Source organism: Salmo salar, chromosome 20 (assembly GCF_965601325.2).
Source record: "Salmo salar chromosome 20, fSalSal1, whole genome shotgun sequence".
NCBI lineage: Eukaryota > Metazoa > Chordata > Actinopteri > Salmoniformes > Salmonidae > Salmo > Salmo salar.
Window position 1 is genome coordinate 19082441 of NC_138310.1, and position 24492 is coordinate 19106932.

At 44.1% G+C, this 24492-nt stretch overlaps 1 protein-coding gene across 4 annotated transcripts in view; it reads left to right on the forward strand.

Annotated features, from left to right (window-relative positions):
• Nucleotides 1-20083, forward strand: part of LOC106579966 (ral guanine nucleotide dissociation stimulator) — a 33892-nt gene extending 13809 nt beyond the window's left edge. For 3 of the 4 annotated variants that reach the window (XM_045703040.2, XM_045703039.2, XM_014160431.3), the window contains exons 2-18: nucleotides 810-1114; nucleotides 1244-1318; nucleotides 1451-1644; nucleotides 1797-1921; nucleotides 2048-2263; nucleotides 2375-2478; nucleotides 2740-2824; nucleotides 4101-4178; nucleotides 4335-4421; nucleotides 4538-4570; nucleotides 4717-4838; nucleotides 4934-5029; nucleotides 6002-6206; nucleotides 6471-6545; nucleotides 14772-15029; nucleotides 15230-15344; nucleotides 17102-20083. In XM_045703040.2, coding sequence (XP_045558996.1) covers nucleotides 810-1114; nucleotides 1244-1318; nucleotides 1451-1644; nucleotides 1797-1921; nucleotides 2048-2263; nucleotides 2375-2478; nucleotides 2740-2824; nucleotides 4101-4178; nucleotides 4335-4421; nucleotides 4538-4570; nucleotides 4717-4838; nucleotides 4934-5029; nucleotides 6002-6206; nucleotides 6471-6545; nucleotides 14772-15029; nucleotides 15230-15344; nucleotides 17102-17277 — 2349 coding nt within the window. In that variant the 3' untranslated portion in view covers nucleotides 17278-20083. The remainder of the gene's footprint in view (nucleotides 1-809; nucleotides 1115-1243; nucleotides 1319-1450; nucleotides 1645-1796; nucleotides 1922-2047; nucleotides 2264-2374; nucleotides 2479-2739; nucleotides 2825-4100; nucleotides 4179-4334; nucleotides 4422-4537; nucleotides 4571-4716; nucleotides 4839-4933; nucleotides 5030-6001; nucleotides 6207-6470; nucleotides 6546-14771; nucleotides 15030-15229; nucleotides 15345-17101) is intronic. The other variant, XM_014160432.3, reaches the window with a different exon arrangement.
• The last annotated feature ends 4409 nt before the right edge of the window (nucleotides 20084-24492 follow it).

Here is a 24492-nt window from a genome sequence, read left to right on the forward strand (position 1 = left end):
ACGTGTGACAGATACACGAGTAAGGGAATGACTGATGTCTGTGGCATGCTAGATTACTGTACATACCAGTCCACCACAGAGGTCGGAAGCCAAAAAGGGATTAAACCGATGTTGCTTGGCTATCTGGGTCAAGTGCCTGGGATGCTCACTGTAAAGTCCTGTAATGTACATGTATTCTGCTACATGTACTGGTTATGTCAGACTGTGTGCGTATAAATGACCATCGTTGTTTACATCATTCTGTGTTGGAGAGCTGGAGAAAAAAACGAATGGTGACAACAATCAACAACAGTGAACTGTTTTATGGCCTCTTTCATTGGGCTTCTACACCTGCATTGCTTGCTGTTTGGGGTTTTAGGCTGGGTTCCTGTACAGCACTTTGTGACATCAGCTGACGTAAGAAGAGCTTTATAAATACATTTGATTGTTAGTTCCTTGTTTGTAAAGCATGGGCTGTGTATCTATAGCAACCTCTGTTTGCTGAACAGTATTGTTATTTATGCATATACCCCAGTGGAGGCTGCTGGAATGGCTGGAATGGAGTTAATGGAATGGTATCAAACACGTCAAACATGAGGTTTCTATGTGGTTGATGCCATTCCATTGACTCCATTCCAACCATTATTATGAGCCGTCCTCCCCTCAGCAGCCTCCACTGATAGACACATATGTGCACACTAAGTGTGTGTATGAGTGTGAGTGAGAGAGAGAGAGAGAGAGAGAGAGAGAGGGAGAGAGAAAGAGCAAAGGCTCGATCTCAAACGTTGCTTGTGTATTTCCAACATTTTGCTGTCTTGTTTTTCCTGTAGAGCTCGACACAGGAGATCGGAGAGGAGGTGGAGGAGGGGGCAGTCTTCACCATCACCCTGAGGAAAGTGCAGCTGCACCAGTCGGCCAGTAAAGGGCAGCGATGGCTGGGGGTGGAGACAGACTCTGCTCTCAGCCTTTATGAGACATGTAAAGTACGCACCATTAAGGCTGGTACGCTGGAGAGGCTGGTGGAATACATGGTGTCTGCGTTCAGGGGCAAGGACTCCACCTACGTCACCATCTTCCTCTGCACCTACCGCTCCTTCGCCACCACCCAGCAGGTGCTGGGCCTCCTACTCAACAGGTACAGAGACTGTCGGCTATGAAGCTGAAACCACACGTGCATGTGTACACACAAACACACACAAACTAACACAGTGTACGTGTCAGTTCCCTCTGTAGAACGTTGACAGATGTGTCCTTCATGTCTTAGGTATGCCAAGCTTCAGAACCAGCCTGGTATAGCCGTACACAGACACACTCAGGAGGACCACACAGAGATCAGACAGTAAGTGTCTGGGGAGACCAGCGTGTTCAAACAGTTTGATCTTTCAGATTTCTAATGTACCACAGGTGCTCTTCCCTCTCTGTCATCTGCACGTCTCCTCATTCCTCTTCCCATCCGGGTTGTGTCTTGCAGCAATGTGTCGTCCATCCTGGGGGCGTGGCTGGACCAGTACTCAGAGGACTTCTGGAGTCCTCCACAGTATAGCTGTCTACACCACCTGATGTCCTACCTGCACCAACACTTCCCTGGCTCCGACCTGGAGCGCCGCGCACTCAACCTGCTGGCCCTCTTCCACCGCAGGCATCGGTGTGAGCCGGACCTTGACGGTGAGAGCCAGGATAGGGTTAAACTGGTCTGTGTCTCAGAGATATCAGGGATGATGGGGATGCTGATGTTTATTAAGGGCCTGTGGTGAACTGGTAATATAGACGGTCATTTAGGCAGTCTGATTATTAGCTCAGCTGTGTTTTCTTTACAGTGGAGCACGTTGGCTGTCCGTTCGCCACGCAGGAAGAGAGTGTCTTTGAGGACGAGCTTCCTGCCCTGAACTTACTGTCCTTTGACCCCATCATGGTTGCTGAGCAGTTCACACTCATGGATGCGGTGAGACATTCTCCTCTTAATTTGAACTTGCTGCTCGAGTTCAAGTTACTTCAATTTCAACTTCTTTGTGCTCACCCTTACTTACCCTTACCTTCTCTCTCCCCCCCCCCTGACATCACCCTGTAGGATCTGTTCAAGAAGGTGGTCCCCTACCACTGCCTGGGGGGCATCTGGTCCCAGCGGGATAAGAAGGGGAAGGAGCACCTGGCCCCCACCATTCGGGCCACAGTGGCCCAGTTCAACAGTGTCACCAACTGTGTCATCACCACCTGCCTCAGCAACACCTGTCTGAAGCCCACCCAGCGGGCCAGACTGGTGGAGCGCTGGATAGAGGTGGCCAGGGTAAGGCATTAGACCCACTCTCTGGCTCAATCACTCAACAGTTCGTTTCATGTGTAGGTCATTGGTCATGTCTGTTTTTCTCACACCATGGGTTCCTTCTGTTGTGTTTAGGAATGTCGGATCCTCAAGAACTTCTCATCTCTGCGAGCTATCCTCTCTGCCCTGCAGTGTAACTCTCTCCACCGACTCAAGAGGACCTGGGATGAGGTGTCCAGGTGAGACAGGGGGTCAGCGACAGAGGGATAACAGTTGGGTTGGAGGGTGTACTATTAGATTATAAATTGAACCAGGGGGTTTTCATGGTCAAGTTCCCCAACCACCAAAGAAAACATCATTAGTGACGTGGGTTTATGGTTGGGTTGATGGTAGAAGTTAAAATGTAATTTTGAGTTATTTTGCAGTGGTGGTTTAGGTTTGTCTTTGCCACTGAGATATTAGGTTCATCTTTTGACCTATTTGACTTATTCTGCCAACAGAGAGAATTTCCGCACCTTCCGTGAGCTGTCAGAAATCTTCTCGGATGACAACAACTACTCTCTAAGCCGAGAGCTGCTGGTCAAGGTGGGTCAAAGATCATAGGGACAAACGTGGATGTAGAAACGATTGTGTCCATAAATGACCCAAATGTTACTCAGCACCTAGTAGATCTTTTAGGATATGGACTGCATAAACAGGATGTGGTTGTGTCAAAAGTGGGTTTTGACAACTAAGTAGTTGACAGGAAATATGGCTGGCTGACCCATTACTGCTTTATCGGCCCTCATCTCTATCTCTACAGCTGGGTCTCCATAGCAACCTGAAAATAAATAGACAAACTATCTAACACCTTGTCTCCTCTCAGTTGCTAGCTAATTTATCATTCATCATGAGTTGTACAACACAGTATAGAATCTTACCTTGTAGTGTTCTCTCTAAAGTGTATCAGATCCACCAGTGCAAGTATCAGTGTGTTTGTGTTTCGAGAGGACTTGATATGCCTAACCGCATGCCTGCAGAAGAACAGCGTGTCAACAGTAGTCATTCATATTTTACCCTTTCAACATGAGGCTCAGTGCTTCTACCAGGACTAGAGGCAGATCAGACTCTCTTTGATGAAGATCACAGAGGATTAGATAGCAGACAACATATTCAGTTATATCTGAATCCTCCGTGAGAAACATATTTAGTCTGCTCACCTGAATACATTCCTACACAAAGAAATAGGAAGTGCCCTCGTCATTGTTATGCCTGTTTAGCATAAGTTACTCTTTAACTGCCGGCATATTGATGTCATACGAAGAAATTATGATTGGAAAAAGCAGAGGGTTTCTCCAACAGGTATTTCTATCCACATTCCTAGGCTATTAGGCATGTATATGAATTGGCACTAACATTGAAGCCTGGGGTGCTTGTTGACGTACTTGTACATTGGCTGGGAATTGACAGAGGAAACCTGTGCTTGCTCAGAGGGAATCCCCGCTGACGTCATAGGCAGTTGGCAAGTAGAGATAAGAGCCCCACCCTAATGATGCATGAGCCTGTAAGGGATATCCCAAGGCGTTGTCCTGCTTACCTCTGGTCCCACTTACCACTACTGCTCTATCTATCTGGGCCAGCCCAACCAGGCCTGTGTAGGATTGCAAGCTCTCATTACCTGGGGTGAAGAGTCACTCTGGTTTGCACCATTCACAGAAACGTGAGAGCTAACTCGACAGTGCCCATACTGCACCCTCTCATACATAAGTGAATTAGTTAAGCCCCTGTAATCATGGCCATTACCAGTTGTGTTTCCCATTTGGTTTTTGCACTGTTCTAGGCAGTTTTGTAAAACCAGATTCTCCTCCCTCTCTCTCTGCAGGAGGGCACCTCCAAATTTGCCACCCTGGAGATGAACCCTAAACGAGCACAGAGGAGACACCAGCAGCAGAGAGACTTGGTGAGTCTAGATGGGTTTTTTTTAACATGAAATACCAAAATCAACCACTTTATGCTGTTATTGTGTTCATAGCGCCATCTAGTGGTTAGATGAGTGTTATTGCTCCTGTGGTCACTGTTCTCTGATAACTCCTCTCTCTGACTGTCTCTGTCCCAGGGGGTGATGCAGGGGACCATTCCTTACCTGGGCACCTTCCTCACTGACCTGGTCATGATGGACACGGCTATGAAAGACTTCACAGAGGTGAGAGTCTATATCTACCTCTGGATCCTGTAACCTCTTCAGTCCACTTGTTAAGTCTCTGTTTATAGCAACATGAATAGTGGCCACGTCTAATTGTTCTTTGTTCTCTATTCCAGAGTGGACTTATTAACTTTGAGAAGCGACGAAAGGTAAATTAAATTCATATGTACCTATGATAAATAGGTGTTGGTAAACAGGGAGACGCCCTGGTATTATGGTTGTGACCCACCAGAGATGACTGGCAGAGACTCACCCCCCCCCCCCCCCCTCTCTCTCTCTTTCTCTCTCTTTGCAGGAGTTTGAGGTGATAGCTCAGATTAAGCTTCTGCAGTTGGCGTCCAACAACTACAGTTTCACCCAGGACAGTCTCTTCAGGGATTGGTTCTCAGAAGTGGAGAGACTCAGTGAGACAGAGAGGTGAGGAGAGGCCTAAGGATTTTTATGAAATGTAAAATGCAAAGAATCAAGTCTATATGGGCATACAGTGTCATTTCCATTCCTTTTCTCCATAGCTACACTTTGTCCTGTGAGATTGAACCGCTGTCAGAGTCTGCCAGCAACACTCTCAGAGCCAAGAAGAACGGGGGCATCATGAAACGCTGGAGCGAGTAAGTCCCATATAGTATAGACAACTTTTCACACTATCCCTAAATGTATTATACACTAAACAAAAATATGAGCGTAACATGTAAAGTGTTGGTTCCATGTTTCATGAGCTGAAATAAAAGATCACAGAAATGTGCCATACATGGTAGTGAGCATTTGTCCTTTGCCAAGATAATCCATCCACCTGACAGGTGTGACATATCAAGAAGCTGAGGAAACAGCATGATCAGTACACAGGTTCTCCTTGTGCTGTACACAACAAAAAGGCCGCTCTACAATGTGCAGTTTTGTCACACAACACAATACAATTGGAATGCTGAATGCAGGAATGTCCACCAGAGCTGTTGCCAGATAATTTAATGTTAATTTCTCTACCATAAGCCGCCTCCAACATCGTTTTAGAGAATTTTGCAGTACGTTCAACTGGCCTCACAATGTCCCAGTTCTTCCATGACCTGCACACTCACCAGACATGTCACCCATTGAGCATGTTTGAGATGCTCTGGATCAACGTGTATGACAGCGTGTTCCAGTTCCCGCCAATATCCAGCAACTTCACACAGCCATTGAAGAGGAGTGGGACAATCAACAGCCTAATCAAATCTATGCGAAAGAGATGTCACACTGCATGAGGCAAATAAATGGTGGTCACACAAGATACTGACTGGTTTTCTGATCCACGCCCCTACCTTTTTTTAAGGCATCTGTGACTAACAAATCCTTTATTCCCAGCTGTGAAATCCAGAGATTAGGGCCTAATGAATTTATTTCAATTGACTGATTTGTATGAACTGTAACTCAGTAAAAATCTTTGAAATTGTTGCATGTTGCGTTTATATTTTTGTTCAGTGTGGTTGAAAATTAGTAATGACATTTTTAGCGTACATCCTTACCCGGTGTTTTCCATTGTGTACAGTCTGATGTTTTTAGAGGTCCGGTTCTTATTCGTCTCTTGTGTTTTCCTCCATCTCCAGTCGCCAGTTAACTGAGGCCAGCTGCAGCAGTGCAGGAAGCTCCCACTCCAAGTCGTTTGACCAGTCCCACTTCAGACCGTACCAGGGAAGGGGACTTGATAGTGGGGACACCCTCAGCGTCACCTCAGCCGGCTCCAGCGGCTCTGACCTGGAGGATGTCAACGCCAGCTTCCTGTCCGACTCACCGGACGCCCAAGAGAGAAAGGTGAGGAGGCGGGGCATGGTCACATGGGGGGAGAAGAACACTCCCACCAGATGCAGAGGCATTTCATCATGCCGCACACATCCATCTTGATTTTTTTTCTGAGATACTGAAATTACAGCGTCACTGCAGCAATTTCAGTCCTGACATCGTCATGTCTTTGAATTGATCTTCTATAATGATTAAGGGCCATATGAATTGACACTGCCCATGTACTTACTTACCGGTCAGACTTTTGGCTAACTGTGGCTGTGATTCCCTCTATAGACCTCTACATCCTCAGTAAAACATTCCGTCTCTGCTTTGGGGAAAGAGTGGCAGACTCCTGATCCCAACTTCACGGTACTTCCACTCAGCAGCCTTTTCTTTCTAACCCTCTCACTTTAACACGAGGGGGGTTTCTTCTTTCTAACCCTCTCACTTTAACACGAGGGGGGGTTCTTCTTTCTAACCCTCTCACTTTAACACAAGGGGGGTTCTTCTTTCTAACCCTCTCACTAACACGAGGGGGGGTTCTTCTTTCTAACCCTCTCACTTTAACACAAGGGGGGTTCTTCTTTCTAACCCTCTCACTTTAACACTAGTGGGGGTTCTTCTTTCTAACCCTCTCACTTTAACACTAGTGGGGGTTCTTCTTTCTAACCCTCTCACTTTAACACGAGGGGGTTTCTTCTTTCTAACCCTCTCACTTTAACACTAGGGGGGGTTTCTTCTTTCTAACCCTCTCACTCTAACACGAGGGGGTTTCTTCTTTCTAACCCTCTCACTCTAACACGAGGGGGTTTCTTCTTTCTAACCCTCTCACTCTAACACGAGGGGGTTTCTTCTTTCTAACCCTCTCACTTTAACACTAGGGGGGTTCTTCTTTCTAACCCTCTCACTTTAACACTAGGGGGGTTCTTCTTTCTAACCCACTCACTTTAACACTAGGGGGGGGTTCTTCTTTCTAACCCTCTCACTTTAACACTGGGGGGGTTCTTCTTTCTAACCCTCTCACTTTAACACTAGGGGGGGTTTCTTCTTTCTGACCCTCTCACTTTAACACTAGGGGGGTTTCTTCTTTCTAACCCTCTCACTTTAACACTAGGGGGGGTTCTTCTTTCTAACCCTCTCACTTTAACACTAGGGGGGGGGTTTCTTCTTTCTAACCCTCTCACTTTAACACTAGGGGGGGTTTCTTCTTTCTAACCCTCTCACTTTAACACTAGGGGGGTTTCTTCTTTCGAACCCTCTCACTTTAACACTAGGGGGGGTTCTTCTTTCTAACCCTCTCACTTTAACACTAGGGGGGGTTCTTCTTTCTAACTCTCTCACTTTAACACTGGGGGGGGTTCTTCTTTCTAACCCTCTCACTTTAACACTAGGGGGGGTTTCTTCTTTCTAACTCTCACTTTAACACGGGGGGGTTCTTCTTTCTAACCCTCTCACTTTAACACTAGGGGGGGTTTCTTCTTTCTAACCCTCTCACTTTAACACTAGGGGGTTTCTTCTTTCTAACCCTCTCACTCTAACACGAGGGGTTTCTTCTTTCTAACCCTCTCACTTTAACACTAGGGGGGGTTTCTTCTTTCTAACCCTCTCACTTTAACATGAGGGGGTTTCTTCTTTCTAACCCTCTCACTCTAACACGAGGGGGTTTCTTCTTTCTAACCCTCTCACTCTAACACGAGGGGGGTTTCTTCTTTCTAACCTCCTCACTTTAACATGAGGGGGTTTCTTCTTTCTAACCCTCTCACTCTAACACGAGGGGGGTTTCTTCTTTCTAACCTCCTCACTTTAACACGAGGGGGTTTCTTCTTTCTAACCCTCTCATTCTAACACGAGGGGGGTTTCTTCTTTCTAACCCTCTCACTTTAACACTAGGGGGGGGTTTCTTCTTTCTAACCCTCTCACTTTAACACGAGGGGGTTTCTTCTTTCTAACCTCCTCACTTTAACACGAGGGGGTTTCTTCTTTCTAACCTCCTCACTTTAACACGAGGGGTTTCTTCTTTCTAACCCTCTCACTCTAACACGAGGGGGTTTCTTCTTTCTAACCCTCTCACTCTAACACGAGGGGGTTTCTTCTTTCTAACCCTCTCACTCTAACACGAGGGGGTTTCTTCTTTCTAACCTCCTCACTTTAACACTAGGGGGGGTTTCTTCTTTCTAACCCTCTCACTTTAACACTGGGGGAGTTTCTTCTTTCTAACCTCCTCACTTTAACACGAGGGGGTTTCTTCTTTCTAACCTCCTCACTTTAACACTAGGGGGGGTTTCTTCTTTCTAACCTCCTCACTTTAACACTAGGGGGGGTTTCTTCTTTCTAACCCTCTCACTCTAACACGAGGGGGGTTTCTTCTTTCTAACCCACTCACTTTAACACGAGGGGGTTTCTTCTTTCTAACCTCCTCACTTTAACACGAGGGGGTTTCTTCTTTCTAACCCTCTCACTCTAACACGAGGGGGTTTCTTCTTTCTAACCCTCTCACTCTAACACGAGGGGGTTTCTTCTTTCTAACCCTCTCACTCTAACACGAGGGGGTTTCTTCTTTCTAACCCTCTCACTTTAACACGAGGGGGTTTCTTCTTTCTAAACTCCTCACTTTAACACGAGGGGGTTTCTTCTTTCTAACCCTCTCACTCTAACACGAGGGGGTTTCTTCTTTCTAACCCTCTCACTCTAACACAAGGGGGTTTCTTCTTTCTAACCTCCTCACTTTAACACGAGGGGGTTTCTTCTTTCTAACCCTCTCACTCTAACACGAGGGGGGTTTCTTCTTTCTAACCCTCTCACTCTAACACGAGGGGGTTTCTTCTTTCTAACCCTCTCACTCTAACATGAGGGGGTTTCTTCTTTCTAACCCTCTCACTTTAACACGAGGGAGTTTCTTCTTTCTAACCCTCTCACTCTAACACGAGGGGGTTTCTTCTTTCTAACCCTCTCACTCTAACACGAGGGGGTTTCTTCTTTCTAACCCTCTCACTTTAACACGAGGGGGTTTCTTCTTTCTAACCCTCTCACTCTAACACGAGGGGGTTTCTTCTTTCTAACCCTCTCACTCTAACACAAGGGGGTTTCTTCTTTCTAACCCTCTCACTGTAACACGAGGGGGTTTCTTCTTTCTAACCCTCTCACTCTAACACGAGGGGGTTTCTTCTTTCTAACCTCCTCACTTTAACACTAGGGGGGGTTTCTTCTTTCTAACCTCCTCACTTTAACACTAGGGGGGGTTTCTTCTTTCTAACCCTCTCACTCTAACACGAGGGGGGTTTCTTCTTTCTAACCCTCTCACTTTAACACGAGGGTGTTTCTTCTTTCTAACCTCCTCACTTTAACACGAGGGGGTTTCTTCTTTCTAACCCTCTCACTCTAACACGAGGGGGTTTCTTCTTTCTAACCCTCTCACTCTAACACGAGGGGGTTTCTTCTTTCTAACCCTCTCACTCTAACACGAGGGGGTTTCTTCTTTCTAACCCTCTCACTTTAACACGAGGGGGTTTCTTCTTTCTAAACTCCTCACTTTAACACGAGGGGGTTTCTTCTTTCTAACCCTCTCACTCTAACACGAGGGGGTTTCTTCTTTCTAACCCTCTCACTCTAACACGAGGGGGTTTCTTCTTTCTAACCCTCTCACTCTAACACGAGGGGGTTTCTTCTTTCTAACCCTCTCACTTTAACACGAGGGGGTTTCTTCTTTCTAAACTCCTCACTTTAACACGAGGGGGTTTCTTCTTTCTAACCCTCTCACTCTAACACGAGGGGGTTTCTTCTTTCTAACCCTCTCACTCTAACACAAGGGGGTTTCTTCTTTCTAACCTCCTCACTTTAACACGAGGGGGTTTCTTCTTTCTAACCCTCTCACTCTAACACGAGGGGGTTTCTTCTTTCTAACCCTCTCACTTTAACACTAGGGGGGTTCTTCTTTCTAACCCTCTCACTTTAACACTAGGGGGGTTCTTCTTTCTAACCCACTCACTTTAACACTAGGGGGGGGTTCTTCTTTCTAACCCTCTCACTTTAACACTGGGGGGGTTCTTCTTTCTAACCCTCTCACTTTAACACTAGGGGGGGTTTCTTCTTTCTGACCCTCTCACTTTAACACTAGGGGGGTTTCTTCTTTCTAACCCTCTCACTTTAACACTAGGGGGGGTTCTTCTTTCTAACCCTCTCACTTTAACACTAGGGGGGGGGTTTCTTCTTTCTAACCCTCTCACTTTAACACTAGGGGGGGTTTCTTCTTTCTAACCCTCTCACTTTAACACTAGGGGGGTTTCTTCTTTCGAACCCTCTCACTTTAACACTAGGGGGGGTTTCTTCTTTCTAACCCTCTCACTTTAACACTAGGGGGGGTTTCTTCTTTCTAACCCTCTCACTTTAACACTAGGGGGGTTTCTTCTTTCGAACCCTCTCACTTTAACACTAGGGGGGGTTCTTCTTTCTAACCCTCTCACTTTAACACTAGGGGGGGTTCTTCTTTCTAACTCTCTCACTTTAACACTGGGGGGGGTTCTTCTTTCTAACCCTCTCACTTTAACACTAGGGGGGGTTTCTTCTTTCTAACTCTCACTTTAACACGGGGGGGTTCTTCTTTCTAACCCTCTCACTTTAACACTAGGGGGGGTTTCTTCTTTCTAACCCTCTCACTTTAACACTAGGGGGTTTCTTCTTTCTAACCCTCTCACTCTAACACGAGGGGTTTCTTCTTTCTAACCCTCTCACTTTAACACTAGGGGGGGTTTCTTCTTTCTAACCCTCTCACTTTAACATGAGGGGGTTTCTTCTTTCTAGGGGGTTTCTTCTTTCTAACCCTCTCACTCTAACACGAGGGGGTTTCTTCTTTCTAACCCTCTCACTTTAACACGAGGGGGTTTCTTCTTTCTAAACTCCTCACTTTAACACGAGGGGGTTTCTTCTTTCTAACCCTCTCACTCTAACACGAGGGGGTTTCTTCTTTCTAACCCTCTCACTCTAACACAAGGGGGTTTCTTCTTTCTAACCTCCTCACTTTAACACGAGGGGGTTTCTTCTTTCTAACCCTCTCACTCTAACACGAGGGGGGTTTCTTCTTTCTAACCCTCTCACTCTAACACGAGGGGGTTTCTTCTTTCTAACCCTCTCACTCTAACATGAGGGGGTTTCTTCTTTCTAACCCTCTCACTTTAACACGAGGGAGTTTCTTCTTTCTAACCCTCTCACTCTAACACGAGGGGGTTTCTTCTTTCTAACCCTCTCACTCTAACACGAGGGGGTTTCTTCTTTCTAACCCTCTCACTTTAACACGAGGGGGTTTCTTCTTTCTAACCCTCTCACTCTAACACGAGGGGGTTTCTTCTTTCTAACCCTCTCACTCTAACACAAGGGGGTTTCTTCTTTCTAACCCTCTCACTGTAACACGAGGGGGTTTCTTCTTTCTAACCCTCTCACTCTAACACGAGGGGGTTTCTTCTTTCTAACCTCCTCACTTTAACACTAGGGGGGGTTTCTTCTTTCTAACCTCCTCACTTTAACACTAGGGGGGGTTTCTTCTTTCTAACCCTCTCACTCTAACACGAGGGGGGTTTCTTCTTTCTAACCCTCTCACTTTAACACGAGGGTGTTTCTTCTTTCTAACCTCCTCACTTTAACACGAGGGGGTTTCTTCTTTCTAACCCTCTCACTCTAACACGAGGGGGTTTCTTCTTTCTAACCCTCTCACTCTAACACGAGGGGGTTTCTTCTTTCTAACCCTCTCACTCTAACACGAGGGGGTTTCTTCTTTCTAACCCTCTCACTTTAACACGAGGGGGTTTCTTCTTTCTAAACTCCTCACTTTAACACGAGGGGGTTTCTTCTTTCTAACCCTCTCACTCTAACACGAGGGGGTTTCTTCTTTCTAACCCTCTCACTCTAACACGAGGGGGTTTCTTCTTTCTAACCCTCTCACTCTAACACGAGGGGGTTTCTTCTTTCTAACCCTCTCACTTTAACACGAGGGGGTTTCTTCTTTCTAAACTCCTCACTTTAACACGAGGGGGTTTCTTCTTTCTAACCCTCTCACTCTAACACGAGGGGGTTTCTTCTTTCTAACCCTCTCACTCTAACACAAGGGGGTTTCTTCTTTCTAACCTCCTCACTTTAACACGAGGGGGTTTCTTCTTTCTAACCCTCTCACTCTAACACGAGGGGGGTTTCTTCTTTCTAACCCTCTCACTCTATCACGAGGGGGTTTCTTCTTTCTAACCCTCTCACTCTAACATGAGGGGGTTTCTTCTTTCTAACCCTCTCACTTTAACACGAGGGAGTTTCTTCTTTCTAACCCTCTCACTCTAACACGAGGGGGTTTCTTCTTTCTAACCCTCTCACTCTAACACGAGGGGGTTTCTTCTTTCTAACCCTCTCACTTTAACACGAGGGGGTTTCTTCTTTCTAACCCTCTCACTCTAACACGAGGGGGTTTCTTCTTTCTAACCCTCTCACTCTAACACAAGGGGGTTTCTTCTTTCTAACCCTCTCACTGTAACACGAGGGGGTTTCTTCTTTCTAACCCTCTCACTCTAACACGAGGGGGTTTCTTCTTTCTAACCCTCTCACTTTAACACTAGGGGGGGAGTTTCTTCTTTCTAACCTCCTCACTTTAACACGAGGGGGTTTCTTCTTTCTAACCTCCTCACTTTAACACTAGGGGGGGTTTCTTCTTTCTAACCTCCTCACTTTAACACTAGGGGGGGTTTCTTCTTTCTAACCCTCTCACTCTAACACGAGGGGGGTTTCTTCTTTCTAACCCTCTCACTTTAACACGAGGGGGTTTCTTCTTTCTAACCTCCTCACTTTAACACGAGGGGGTTTCTTCTTTCTAACCCTCTCACTCTAACACGAGGGGGTTTCTTCTTTCTAACCCTCTCACTCTAACACGAGGGGGTTTCTTCTTTCTAACCCTCTCACTCTAACACGGGGGGGTTTCTTCTTTCTAACCCTCTCACTTTAACACGAGGGGGTTTCTTCTTTCTAAACTCCTCACTTTAACACGAGGGGGTTTCTTCTTTCTAACCCTCTCACTCTAACACGAGGGGGTTTCTTCTTTCTAACCCTCTCACTCTAACACAAGGGGGTTTCTTCTTTCTAACCTCCTCACTTTAACACGAGGGGGTTTCTTCTTTCTAACCCTCTCACTCTAACACGAGGGGGGTTTCTTCTTTCTAACCCTCTCACTCTAACACGAGGGGGTTTCTTTTTTCTAACCCTCTCACTCTAACATGAGGGGGTTTCTTCTTTCTGACCCTCTCACTCTAACACGAGGGGGTTTCTTCTTTCTAACCCTCTCACTTTAACACGAGGGAGTTTCTTCTTTCTAACCCTCTCACTCTAACACGAGGGGGTTTCTTCTTTCTAACCCTCTCACTCTAACACGAGGGGGTTTCTTCTTTCTAACCCTCTCACTTTAACACGAGGGGGTTTCTTCTTTCTAAACTCCTCACTTTAACACGAGGGGGTTTCTTCTTTCTAACCCTCTCACTCTAACACGAGGGGGTTTCTTCTTTCTAACCCTCTCACTCTAACACAAGGGGGTTTCTTCTTTCTAACCCTCTCACTGTAACACGAGGGGGTTTCTTCTTTCTAACCCTCTCACTCTAACACGAGGGGGTTTCTTCTTTCTAACCCTCTCACTTTAACACTAGGGGGGGGGGTTTCTTCTTTCTAACCCTCTCACTTTAACACGAGGGGGTTTCTTCTTTCTAACCCTCTCACTCTAACACGAGGGGGTTTCTTCTTTCTAACCTCCTCACTTTAACACGAGGGGGTTTCTTCTTTCTACCCCCCTCACTCTAACACGAGGGGTTTCTTCTTTCTAACCCTCTCACTCTAACACGAGGGGTTTCTTCTTTCTAACCCTCTCACTCTAACATGAGGGGTTTCTTCTTTCTAACCCTCTCACTTTAACACGAGGGGTTTCTTCTTTCTAACCCTCTCACTCTAACACGAGGGGGTTTCTTCTTTCTAACCCTTTCACTCTAACACGAGGGGTTTCTTCTTTCTAACCCTCTCACTCTAACACGAGGGGTTTCTTCTTTCTAACCCTCTCACTCTAACACGAGGGGGTTTCTTCTTTCTAACCTCCTCACTCTAACACGAGGGGGGGTTTCTTCTTTCTAACCTCCTCACTCTAACACGAGGGGGGGTTTCGTCTTTCTAACCCTCTCACTTTAACATGAGGGGGTTTCTTCTTTCTAACCCTCTCACTCTAACACGAGGGGGGGTTTCGTCTTTCTAACCCTCTCACTTTAACATGAGGGGGTTCTTCTTTCTAACCCTCTCACTTTAACATGAGGGGGTTTCTTCTTTCTAACCCTCTCACTCTAACACGAGGGGGGGTTTCTTCTTTCTAACTCTCTCACTTTAACACGAGGGGGTTTCTTCTTTCTAACCTCCTCACTACCGTCTCATCACAGACATTACTTCTCAGCTTCTCATCCTCGTTATCTTTATACTTACGACTCATACCTTCACATTTCACATTTTATTTGTTTATTGCAGCATGCCACTCTGCAACAGAAGCTTGTTCTGTGGACTGTAAATGGTTGTAATCAATCTCTTTATCTCTTTCTCTAGTTTTGGGAGTCCACCTCCCTGTCGTCTCTAGACACCTCAGGGATGGGTTCCGGTTCGGGCTCCAGCAGCGCTTCGTCCTCCTCTGTGTCCTCCTCCACTCCTCTCCCAGGCGCCTCCCACTCCCACAAGCGCTCAGTCTCAGCCGTATCCTGCTACTCCACCCTTTCCCTGCCCCGCTACAACCAGCAAGTGGATGACTGCTGCATCATCAGAGTCAGCCTGGAGGTGGACAACGGCAACATGTACAAGAGCATCCTGGTAAGACAAAGGAGGAGGAGCAGGAGAGAGTTATTTTAGATTGGTAGATTCATTTCTTGTGAAATGTTTTCCTTGTGGAAAACGTTAATTGTTAGCAGAGGGCGGCTGATTCAATTAACAATGTGTGAGCCAGAGAAGAGATTTCAGGCAAATCAGTTTTATATGTCAACTAAAAATGTGTTCTTTATCTCCTGGTGCAGGTGACCAGTCAAGACAAGACGCCAGCAGTCATCAGGAAAGCCATGGTGAAACACAACCTGGAGCAAGAGAAAGCTGAGGACTATGAGCTGATGCAGAAAATCTCTGAAGAAAAAGGTAATATGATAATTTACCAAAAATATGTTAAAGGCCCAAAAACTTGATTTCGTGTTTTTTATATTTCCACAGTATGAGGTTGGAATAATACTGTGAAATTATGAAAATGATAATAATGCCCATTTAGTGTAAGAGCTGTTTGGAGTTTTGGCCTGCCTGGTGACATCACCAGGGGGTAAATTAGTTAATGGACCAATAAAAAAGAGTTCCAAGCTGCTCTGCCAATAACAGCTGGTTTACTGTTTTCCCCTCCCCACTCAGACCAAGCAGTTACAAGCATTTCGCTACACCCTGCAATAACATCTGCTAAACACTTGTATGTGACCAATAAAATTTGATTTGATCCCTCCCAGACAGTCCTAGCAAAATTCTTCCTTGAGAAATGTCTCTTTGCTAATAAGCTATTTTTGTTTCTCTTTGACCATTTTAATTGAAAACAATCACAGTAAGGTACTTAATTGCTATCCCTTCTTAAGAAAAAAAAACAAGTTCATAAAATAGTTCGTAAGTGCAATTCCCCAACAATATTTTTAGATTTAATGATTTTCTTACGAACTTCTCAAATATCTTCTTACAAATCTTAAGATGTTTGTTGCTAGGCAATCGTTTTAGCTTGCGATCTAGCAAGCAATGGCAATTATGTTAGCATATTTCTTACTGAGATTACCGTTCTAAAACGTGTTCTTGGGTTTAAAATAATCAATACTGAAACTTTCAGATGAATTTTGTGAGTGAATGTTAAAGCAATGTTTAATTGCTTTTATGAGTTTAGCTATCTTTCCAATAACTTTATTTTCAATAATCGAAATTCTTAACTTTTTACTGAAGGAGAAACATAAGAAATAGCGCAAGAAAGTTTCCAATAACCTTTTTGAGGAATTGCAACTTTGCTTAACTTTCTTCTTAAATCTATAGTTAAGGAAAAAATGGCAGTCCCGAAGAACCCGACTCAACCTGCTGAGCTACCGTTCAGGTTACACTTAATTAAAATATCCTAACTACATTGTAAGTATGATGTCCAGTAGAGGTCGGTGTTTGAAAGCAGCTTGGAATCGAAGAAAGCATTGGAACAACAGCGAAATCAGTGGGATCTCGCTTTTTGCAACACCGGTTTGAAAAAACACGTAAGCTTCGGATGTCGTTGATCACGTGATGATGTTACTTTGAAAATCGTGCCACAGATAGAACAATGAGACAGATATTTCACTGGATGTATAAATGTGAAGCATCCGCTTGGCGTTTCCACTCACTACCAAATATGGTACCAAATATGGTAGTGAGAGGAAGCCCAGTGGCCGGCAGTGGGAGAAGATGGAACGAGATGGATTTTGGCCGACATTCTGCAAATTTTCTCATCGATGAAACATTTCATCTCAATGCAATTTTCAGTTCCCAAAACAAAAATATGTAACGAACAGAGTGGACTAAGTTTTGTAGACTTTACCCTTTGCCAAAGTTTTTAAAAATGGCGTTGTTTAGGAGTGCAAAGGCGAATTTAGTTATTGCACACGCGCACTTCAAAGTAGGCATTACCTAACGGAAACATGCAAATGATATTGAGATAAAAATGGCTGCATTGGACCTTATAATACTTTTCATTATCATTCAAACAGATTGTCATTAATAGTATATCAATTTGTTCTTACAACTGACACTTATCTCCATCAATCTTGTATAGTGTCCTAATTTATTAATTACTTACCTGGAAAACAAATGTTTTTACTAACAAAATATGCACCTCTCCTCTCACCCTATAGAGCTGCGGATCCCAGACAATGCCAACGTTTTCTATGCCATGAACTCTACCGCCAACTATAACTTCGTGCTGAAGAAACGTACCTCATCCAAGACAGGCCGGGCCAAGAGTGTAGCCAGCTCTACGCTGCCCCGCATGAAACAGAAGGGCCTGAAAATTGCCAAAGGGATCTTCTGAGGGCGAGTGTCCCAGCTCTCTGTCACTTTTCTGGATTAAGGCCCTCTAAATCCAGCTACACTAAAGTATCTGAGAACTACACTAGAGACGGAGCCTAGTGGATAACAAGCACTGTCTGCATGCATCATAAGCAGGCAGCAAAGCAGGAGAAGCAATTACCGGTATCAACACAATTGTGTCCAGACCAGGACTCTCCAGACAAGCCTGAAGAGAATGATGTCTTCTTGGCTCAGGCCTTGATTATTGGGAGCTTAACAATGTGCTGTCCCTAACCCTTTGTGCCTGAGTTTGTGTCAATGGTGTTTACAGATATTTGGAATATCTGGTCATGTTAAATACTCTCTTTGACTCTGTGATGATAAGAGGGGTGTTAGTAAATATAGTAAAACAGGAGCACAAGGAACATACAGAAAACTAAAGTGGCCTGGTGTGCTATCCCAGTGTGATTAGATAGAGAGGTGCTCCTTTGTACGTTTGAAGAGTTTACTGCAGATGCTGCCATATTGAATATAGGTTAAAGTCTGTGCCCATTTCAGAGCAAACAAGTTGTGACTAGTGTACACTCTATTAAGAGCAGCCAAGAGACACATCTTGTTATATTCAATTCTAACCACTACAAGGAAGAAGGATGTAGCAATGGGGCTCAATATGCTCAAAATAAACATTAGAAAGATTACAGAGAGGTAGGTGTAAAATAAGAGAAAAACGTGATAGAGATACGGTATTATGGTATTTAAAAAAATACCCAACTTCACAGCATAATATCAGTATTACTTTGCAATGGACCTTTATGTTTGACGATGTTCCCATTACAGTTAGGCTATTGCTTTAGTTGTTTTTGCCACCCTTTCCTTTGCTATGGGGCTGCTGCTAAATGTACATTTTCTAAAGGTCAATAATTCAGGCATGACTTTGGGACTTTCATACGACTGCATGGTATTGAGTATCACTGAGTGATTCAGGGGCTCAGAGGACAGCATTTCATACCACCCTGTCCCTACTGGACTATCTCTGTATGGAAAACATCCCAGTACTGACAGTGGGATAGTGGTATCATGTATAATCTGTAACTGCCTGATGATTCCCCAATCATGCAAGAGGAGTTAACAATCCTCGCCTCAAAAGAAAGCAGTGCATCAAACCCCAAACAAGCTTTTTCTTACTTACAAGCAGACAGAGTGAGAGTAATGACACCAACTCTGAAATGATTACAAGCATGCCAGTGGTCTTTTTGTCATGGAATAGACGACCAAAAAGTAGTTTGTCATTTCACTGACATTACATGCCTTTATTGCTCAGTGCTGTATGCTGGTCCCAAACCCTTCAGTTGCTTTTTAAATGTGTGTCCTTTCCTTGATGACCATGATAGGACCATAGAGATGAGTAATATGGTGGAAACTCACCCGTGATGTTGAGTTCTTTTTGGGGGGACATACATAGCATAATGATTGGTTATCTCTTCTGGGCGGTGTCACTGAGGGTATTCAATTAATGCCCCGGACTTTCCCGGGTGAACTGGGTTAGCTTTAATTGCATTAGTTTTGTAACCGGGTTGCCTCCTAGCAGTGAGCCATGTACCCCGTTTTGGCCGATGGCGAAGTTTGCTCTAAACAAAAGTGACGTCGGTTAAGCACATGGTTTAATGACTAGGATTCTGTGTTTTCACATGCAGAAGTGATTGCTTTTGATTGAAAAAAAAAGGCTTTATCTGCCTTCCCTATGAAAACTAATTAGAAGATTCAAACATATTTTATGGAAAAAGAGATGTATGTTTCTGAACGATGCATGATGCTGCCTTGTTGACAACATGACCGAGCGGCACAAATTACAATTCGATTTGAGAAGGGTACTCCTCCCTCACAGCTTTGGCCCATTCACGTCATGGGCCATAGCCCGGTGCACTTAATCGAACTTCCTCACTGTGATTTGCTCCCTTACACTGTGATTGGGTCTTTGCCGATTACTCCGATTGGCTCTCTTCTATGGAGAGCACTGTGAACACGAATTCTCTCTCTGTCTCACTCTCCATTATGACACAATTAAATGTGGAAAACTCAACCCTGACGGAGAATAGATAGAGGTCCATGTGGTGGTAGAACATATTTCAGGCCGTGGAGAAAGATGGCAGCTGGTTTACCCCTCCCTATATGTACCAAAGAGACGAGTAGAGTGGGTGAGGGAGGACGAGGAGTCTGTTACTCTCAAAATACAATATTTGTTTCATTTCTCTATCACTTGCTTTTTCTTGGGGAGAAATTTCTGAGTGTTATGTTCTGAACACTACAACAACATTCTAAGAACCTCAGATACACTGTTCAAGCCAAGGTGGCAGTGTGGTTATTACTGGTTACCCTTGGAGAAACTGGACCACTTTCCTGAATAGTAACAGTAACTAATTTGACTCTTGACATTTGAAATGGTTCAGTATATTTTATGCTTTACATAACTGTGTGTTTACTACCACTTGATTGATCACTGATTGTTTTGTGGTGTTATTCATCATTTACTGGAGCCTGCTTTGCTTTACCTGGAATGACTGGTCCTACTCTGCATATTACTTTGGCAGCATCTGTTGCCATTATCATAGAGTTAAAAACCTTTATATGTATTTGCAGTGTCTTGCCTCATGAAAATATTAAGATGTCCTATGGAATTGTCGTTGTTTATGTATTTGTTGACCTGGCATTATTTATTGGTTTGTACAGAGATTTTGCTATGCATTGTACATTATTTCCTCTTACGTAATTATAGATTCATATATATACTCATGTATATACAAATAAACACTTATGTTTACAAAAGTAAATACTCACTAATTTCACTCCTTGGCAGATGTGATAGTAATGCTCACCCCTGGTATAAACAGATCAACAGTTTGATACCCTCATACAGCCTACACAATAAATCACAGCAATTGAAGAATATTCACAGGAAAGCATCTATGATGAACGTAGGTTGCAGTATATTATCCCTGGGATGTCCCTACTCCATTGAAGTTGAATTTGCAATGGTTCAGTTAAGGGTTAGGGGTTAAGGGTAGGGACGTCCCAAGGATCCGCATCCAGGGGGGACCCTGGGAGAGCGCTTGTTTGAAATTGAAAAGTGTCGCGGTAGCTTTTGATAAAGAATAACATCAAGACGAAGCAGCTGCATTATTAGTGGGATGCACTGTTGAGGGTTACATCCCGAGGGGTTCGTGCTGATTGGACGGAGATTGTGACAGCCAGTTAAATGGCGTCCCTTGAGAAAGCAAGAACAAGATGTACAGTGGGGGAAAAAGTATTTGATCCCCTGCTGATTTTGTACGTTTGCCCACTTACAAAGAAATGATCAGTCTATAATTTTAATGGTAGGTTTATTTGAACAGTGAGAGACAGAATAACAACAAAAAAATCCTGAAAAACACATGTCAAAAATGTTATAAAATGATTTGCATTTTAATGAGGGAAATAAGTATTTGACCCCTCTGCAAAACATGACTTAGTACTTGGTGGCAAAACCCTTGTTGGTAATCACAGAGGTCAGACGTTTCTTGTAGTTGGCCACCAGGTTTGCACACATCTCAGGAGGGATTTTGTCCCACTCCTCTTTGCAGATCTGCTCCAAGTCATTAAGGTTTCGAGGCTGACGTTTGACAACTCGAACCTTCAGCTCCCTCCACAGATTTTCTATGGGATTAAGGTTTGGAGACTGGCTAGGCCACTCCAGGACCTTAAATGTGCTTCTTCTTGAGCCACTCCTTTGTTGCCTTGGCCGTGTGTTTGTCATGCTGGAATACCCATCCACAACCCATTTTCAATGCCCTGGCTGAGGGAAGGAGGTTCTCACCCAAGATTTGACGGGACATGGCCCCGTCCATCGTCCCTTTGATGCGGTGAAGTTGTCATGTCCCCTTAGCAGAAAAACACCCCCAAAGCATAATGTTTCCACCTCCATGTTTGACGTTGGAGATGGTGTTCTTGGGGTCATGGGCAGCATTCCTCCTCCTCCAAACACGGCGAGTTGAGTTGATGTCAAAGAGCTCCATTTTGGTCTCATCTGACCACAACACTTTCACCAGTTGTCCTCTGAGTCATTCAGATGTTCATTGGCAAACTTCAAATGGGCATGTATATGTATTCTTGAGCAGGGGGACCTTGCGTGCGCTGCAGGATTTCAGTCCCTCGCGGCGTAGTGTGTTACCAATTGTTTTCTTGGTGACTATGGTCCCAACTGCCTTAAGATCATTGACAAGATCCTCCCGTGTAGTTCTGGGCTGATTCCTCACCGTTCTCATGATTATTGAACCTCCACGAGGTGAGATCTTGCATGGAGCCCCAGGCCGATAGATATTGACAGTTCTTTTGTGTTTCTTCCATTTGCGAATAATCGCACCAAATGTTATCACCTTCTCACCAAGCTGCTTGGCGATGGTCTTGTAGCCCATTCCAGCCTTGTGTAGGTCTACAATCTTGTCCCTGACATCCTTGGAGAGCTCTTTGGTCTTGGCCATGGTGGAGAGTTTGGAATCTGATTGATTGATTGCTTCTGTGGACAGGTGTCTTTTATACAGGTAACAAACTGAGATTAGGAGCCCTCCCTTTAAGAGTGTGCTCCTAATCTCAGCTCGTTACCTGTATAAAAGACACCTGGGAGCCAGAAATCTTTCTGATTGAGATGGGGTCAAATACTTATTTCCCTCATTAAAATGCAAATCAATTTATAACATCTTTGACATGCATTTTTCTCTATATTTTTTTTGTTATTCTGTCTCTCACTGTTCAAATAAACCTACCATTAAAATTATGGACTGATCATTTCTTTGTCAGTGGGCAAACATACAAAATCAGCAGGGGATCAAATACTTTTTTCCCCCACTGTATATCTCGTAGTTTTCTAGAACAAAAGGATTTTAACATGACAACGTTCTTGTCATCTTCTGCCCAAACACCTTTTCTTCTCAGTCCTAGTTCAAGTCCTCATGTGATACATGCTGTTGTTTCTCAGAGAAGCTCATGACTCCTGAGATGTTTGCTGAGATCCTGTGTGACGACCTGGACCCCGTGGCCTTAATCTCTGTCATTGCCTCCGCCATCCGCCAGCAGATAGTCCTATCCCACAGACAGCATCCTGGACGAACAGACTGTCCAGATGGTCATCGTCAAGGTAAAACCAAGATTGTCACTTTACCTTACTGTGTGTGCAACGATGAGCTGAGACCAGAGTTAGGAAACGGAGACTCTTATAATTAAAGGCGCAATTTGTTGAAGTAGCTCCACCATTTCCTGTTTTCTAAAATGTTCACTTGATTTTAGTTTGTCACAGCAAGCAACGTGTAGAGCCCTCAAACACAACTCTGGACCTCGAAGCCAGTTCCACTGCATTTTTTGATTGCTCCCCTCGAATCAGGGACTGCTTTAGACCTGGTACACCAGGTGTGTGCAATTAATTATTAGGTAGAACAGAAAACCATCAGGCTCTGGACCTCGTAGTGTAAGAGTTGAGTACCCCTGGTGTAGAGAATTATTGTATCACCTAAACTGCTGTGAAATATATTTTCTTTTGGAACCTGATGTACAAAACCGAAAGTAAAAAGAAGCTCAAACAAAACGCACGGAGGGGGATATCACAGAAATATCACATATAGAAAGGATCTATTGTGTATCAGACTTGCTTTCAATGAGAATGACAGAGCTATAACTCGCATTTCTATCTGAAATCATATAACGGATGTTAAACTGATCGTTAGCTTGAAACATGATTCTTATCTTCACCATAAGATGAACATTCATGTTGGAAACATCTCGCTGGTGGACCAGATTGAGTGGGATATGTCAGAGAGGAAGAACTCCCCAGAGAAGTTTGCACTGAAACTGCTCGAAGCTTGGCCTAGGGGGAGAGTTTGTCACCACCATCGCTTACAGCATCTGAGGACAACTTAGTTGGCACCAGAGGACATACGCTTTCGGGGTAAGATATACAGATTGATGCTAAGACACACTTGTACCGTACACCCACTCAAATATATGCATAGCAAATACTCAAAGCTGAGCTGGTAACAGAGGATTGATCTATCTCCAATTGTTTTTGTATTTGGGTGAAATGTAATAGACAGTCTTGACTCTGTAGAGTCTGTTTGTAAGAATTAGGTGAAAAGTAACTGCCCAAACAATATCAATTACCTCCGTCTCTGTTGGGCTCCTATACTGAAATACCCCTTGCAGCAACATGCTATTTTTCTCTCTGGCTGTGTCTCATGGTTGTGTAAGTAATTTGTTGCGGCTCTTTGTCAGTGGGTGTTACCGCACTGAACTACTGTCCTAAAAATATACCTCATGATCTATCTTACCCAAAGTCTCTTTTAAACAACAGTTTGAAAGTATTGTAAATGAAAATGTCCACTCATTCAATCAAATTAGTTTGATTTAATGTAATTTTATTAATGTCAGTTACTGATATTCTCTCTGTATATTTGCACTACAGGCGCATGAGACGACTGGCAAACACAGCACCAGCGTGGTAGGTGATGCAAGCGAGAGGTCCTGCTCCTTCAACAAGGCAGACAGTAGGCCATTCGATGAAGTGTGTTGGGACATGCTATGCTAACAGCATTTACACAGGTATTCCTTCAGCCTGTTTACAAGAGCAGATCCTCGTCTTCACCGCTCATCTTAGCTTTCTAGTCTGCGACCTCACCCCCCAATGTGTTTGAGCAAAGCTCCAACACAAACAGCCCCTACAATGTGCTCCCTCCCTCCCCTACAGTGTTTCAGAAAGTATTCACACCCCTTGACTTTTTCCACATTTTGTTGTGTTACAGCCTGAATTTAAAATGGATTAAATATAGTTTTTGTTTGTGTCACCGGCCTACACACAATACCCCATAATGTCAAAGTGGAATTATGTTTTTACAATTATTTGAAAAATGTAAATCTGAAATGTCTTGATTCAATAAGTATACAGTTGAAGTCGGAAGATAATATACACCTTAGCCAAATACATTTAAACTCAGTTTTTTCCAATTCCAGTTAGGATCACCACTTAATTGTAAGAATGTGAAATGTCAGAATAATAGTAGAGAGAATGATTTATTTCAGCTTTTATTTATTTCATCACATTCACAGTGGGTCAGAAGTTTACATACACTCAATTAGTATTTGGTAGCATTGCCTTTAAATTGTTTAACTTGGGTCAAACGTTACGGGTGGCCTTCCACAAGCTTTCCACAATAAGTTG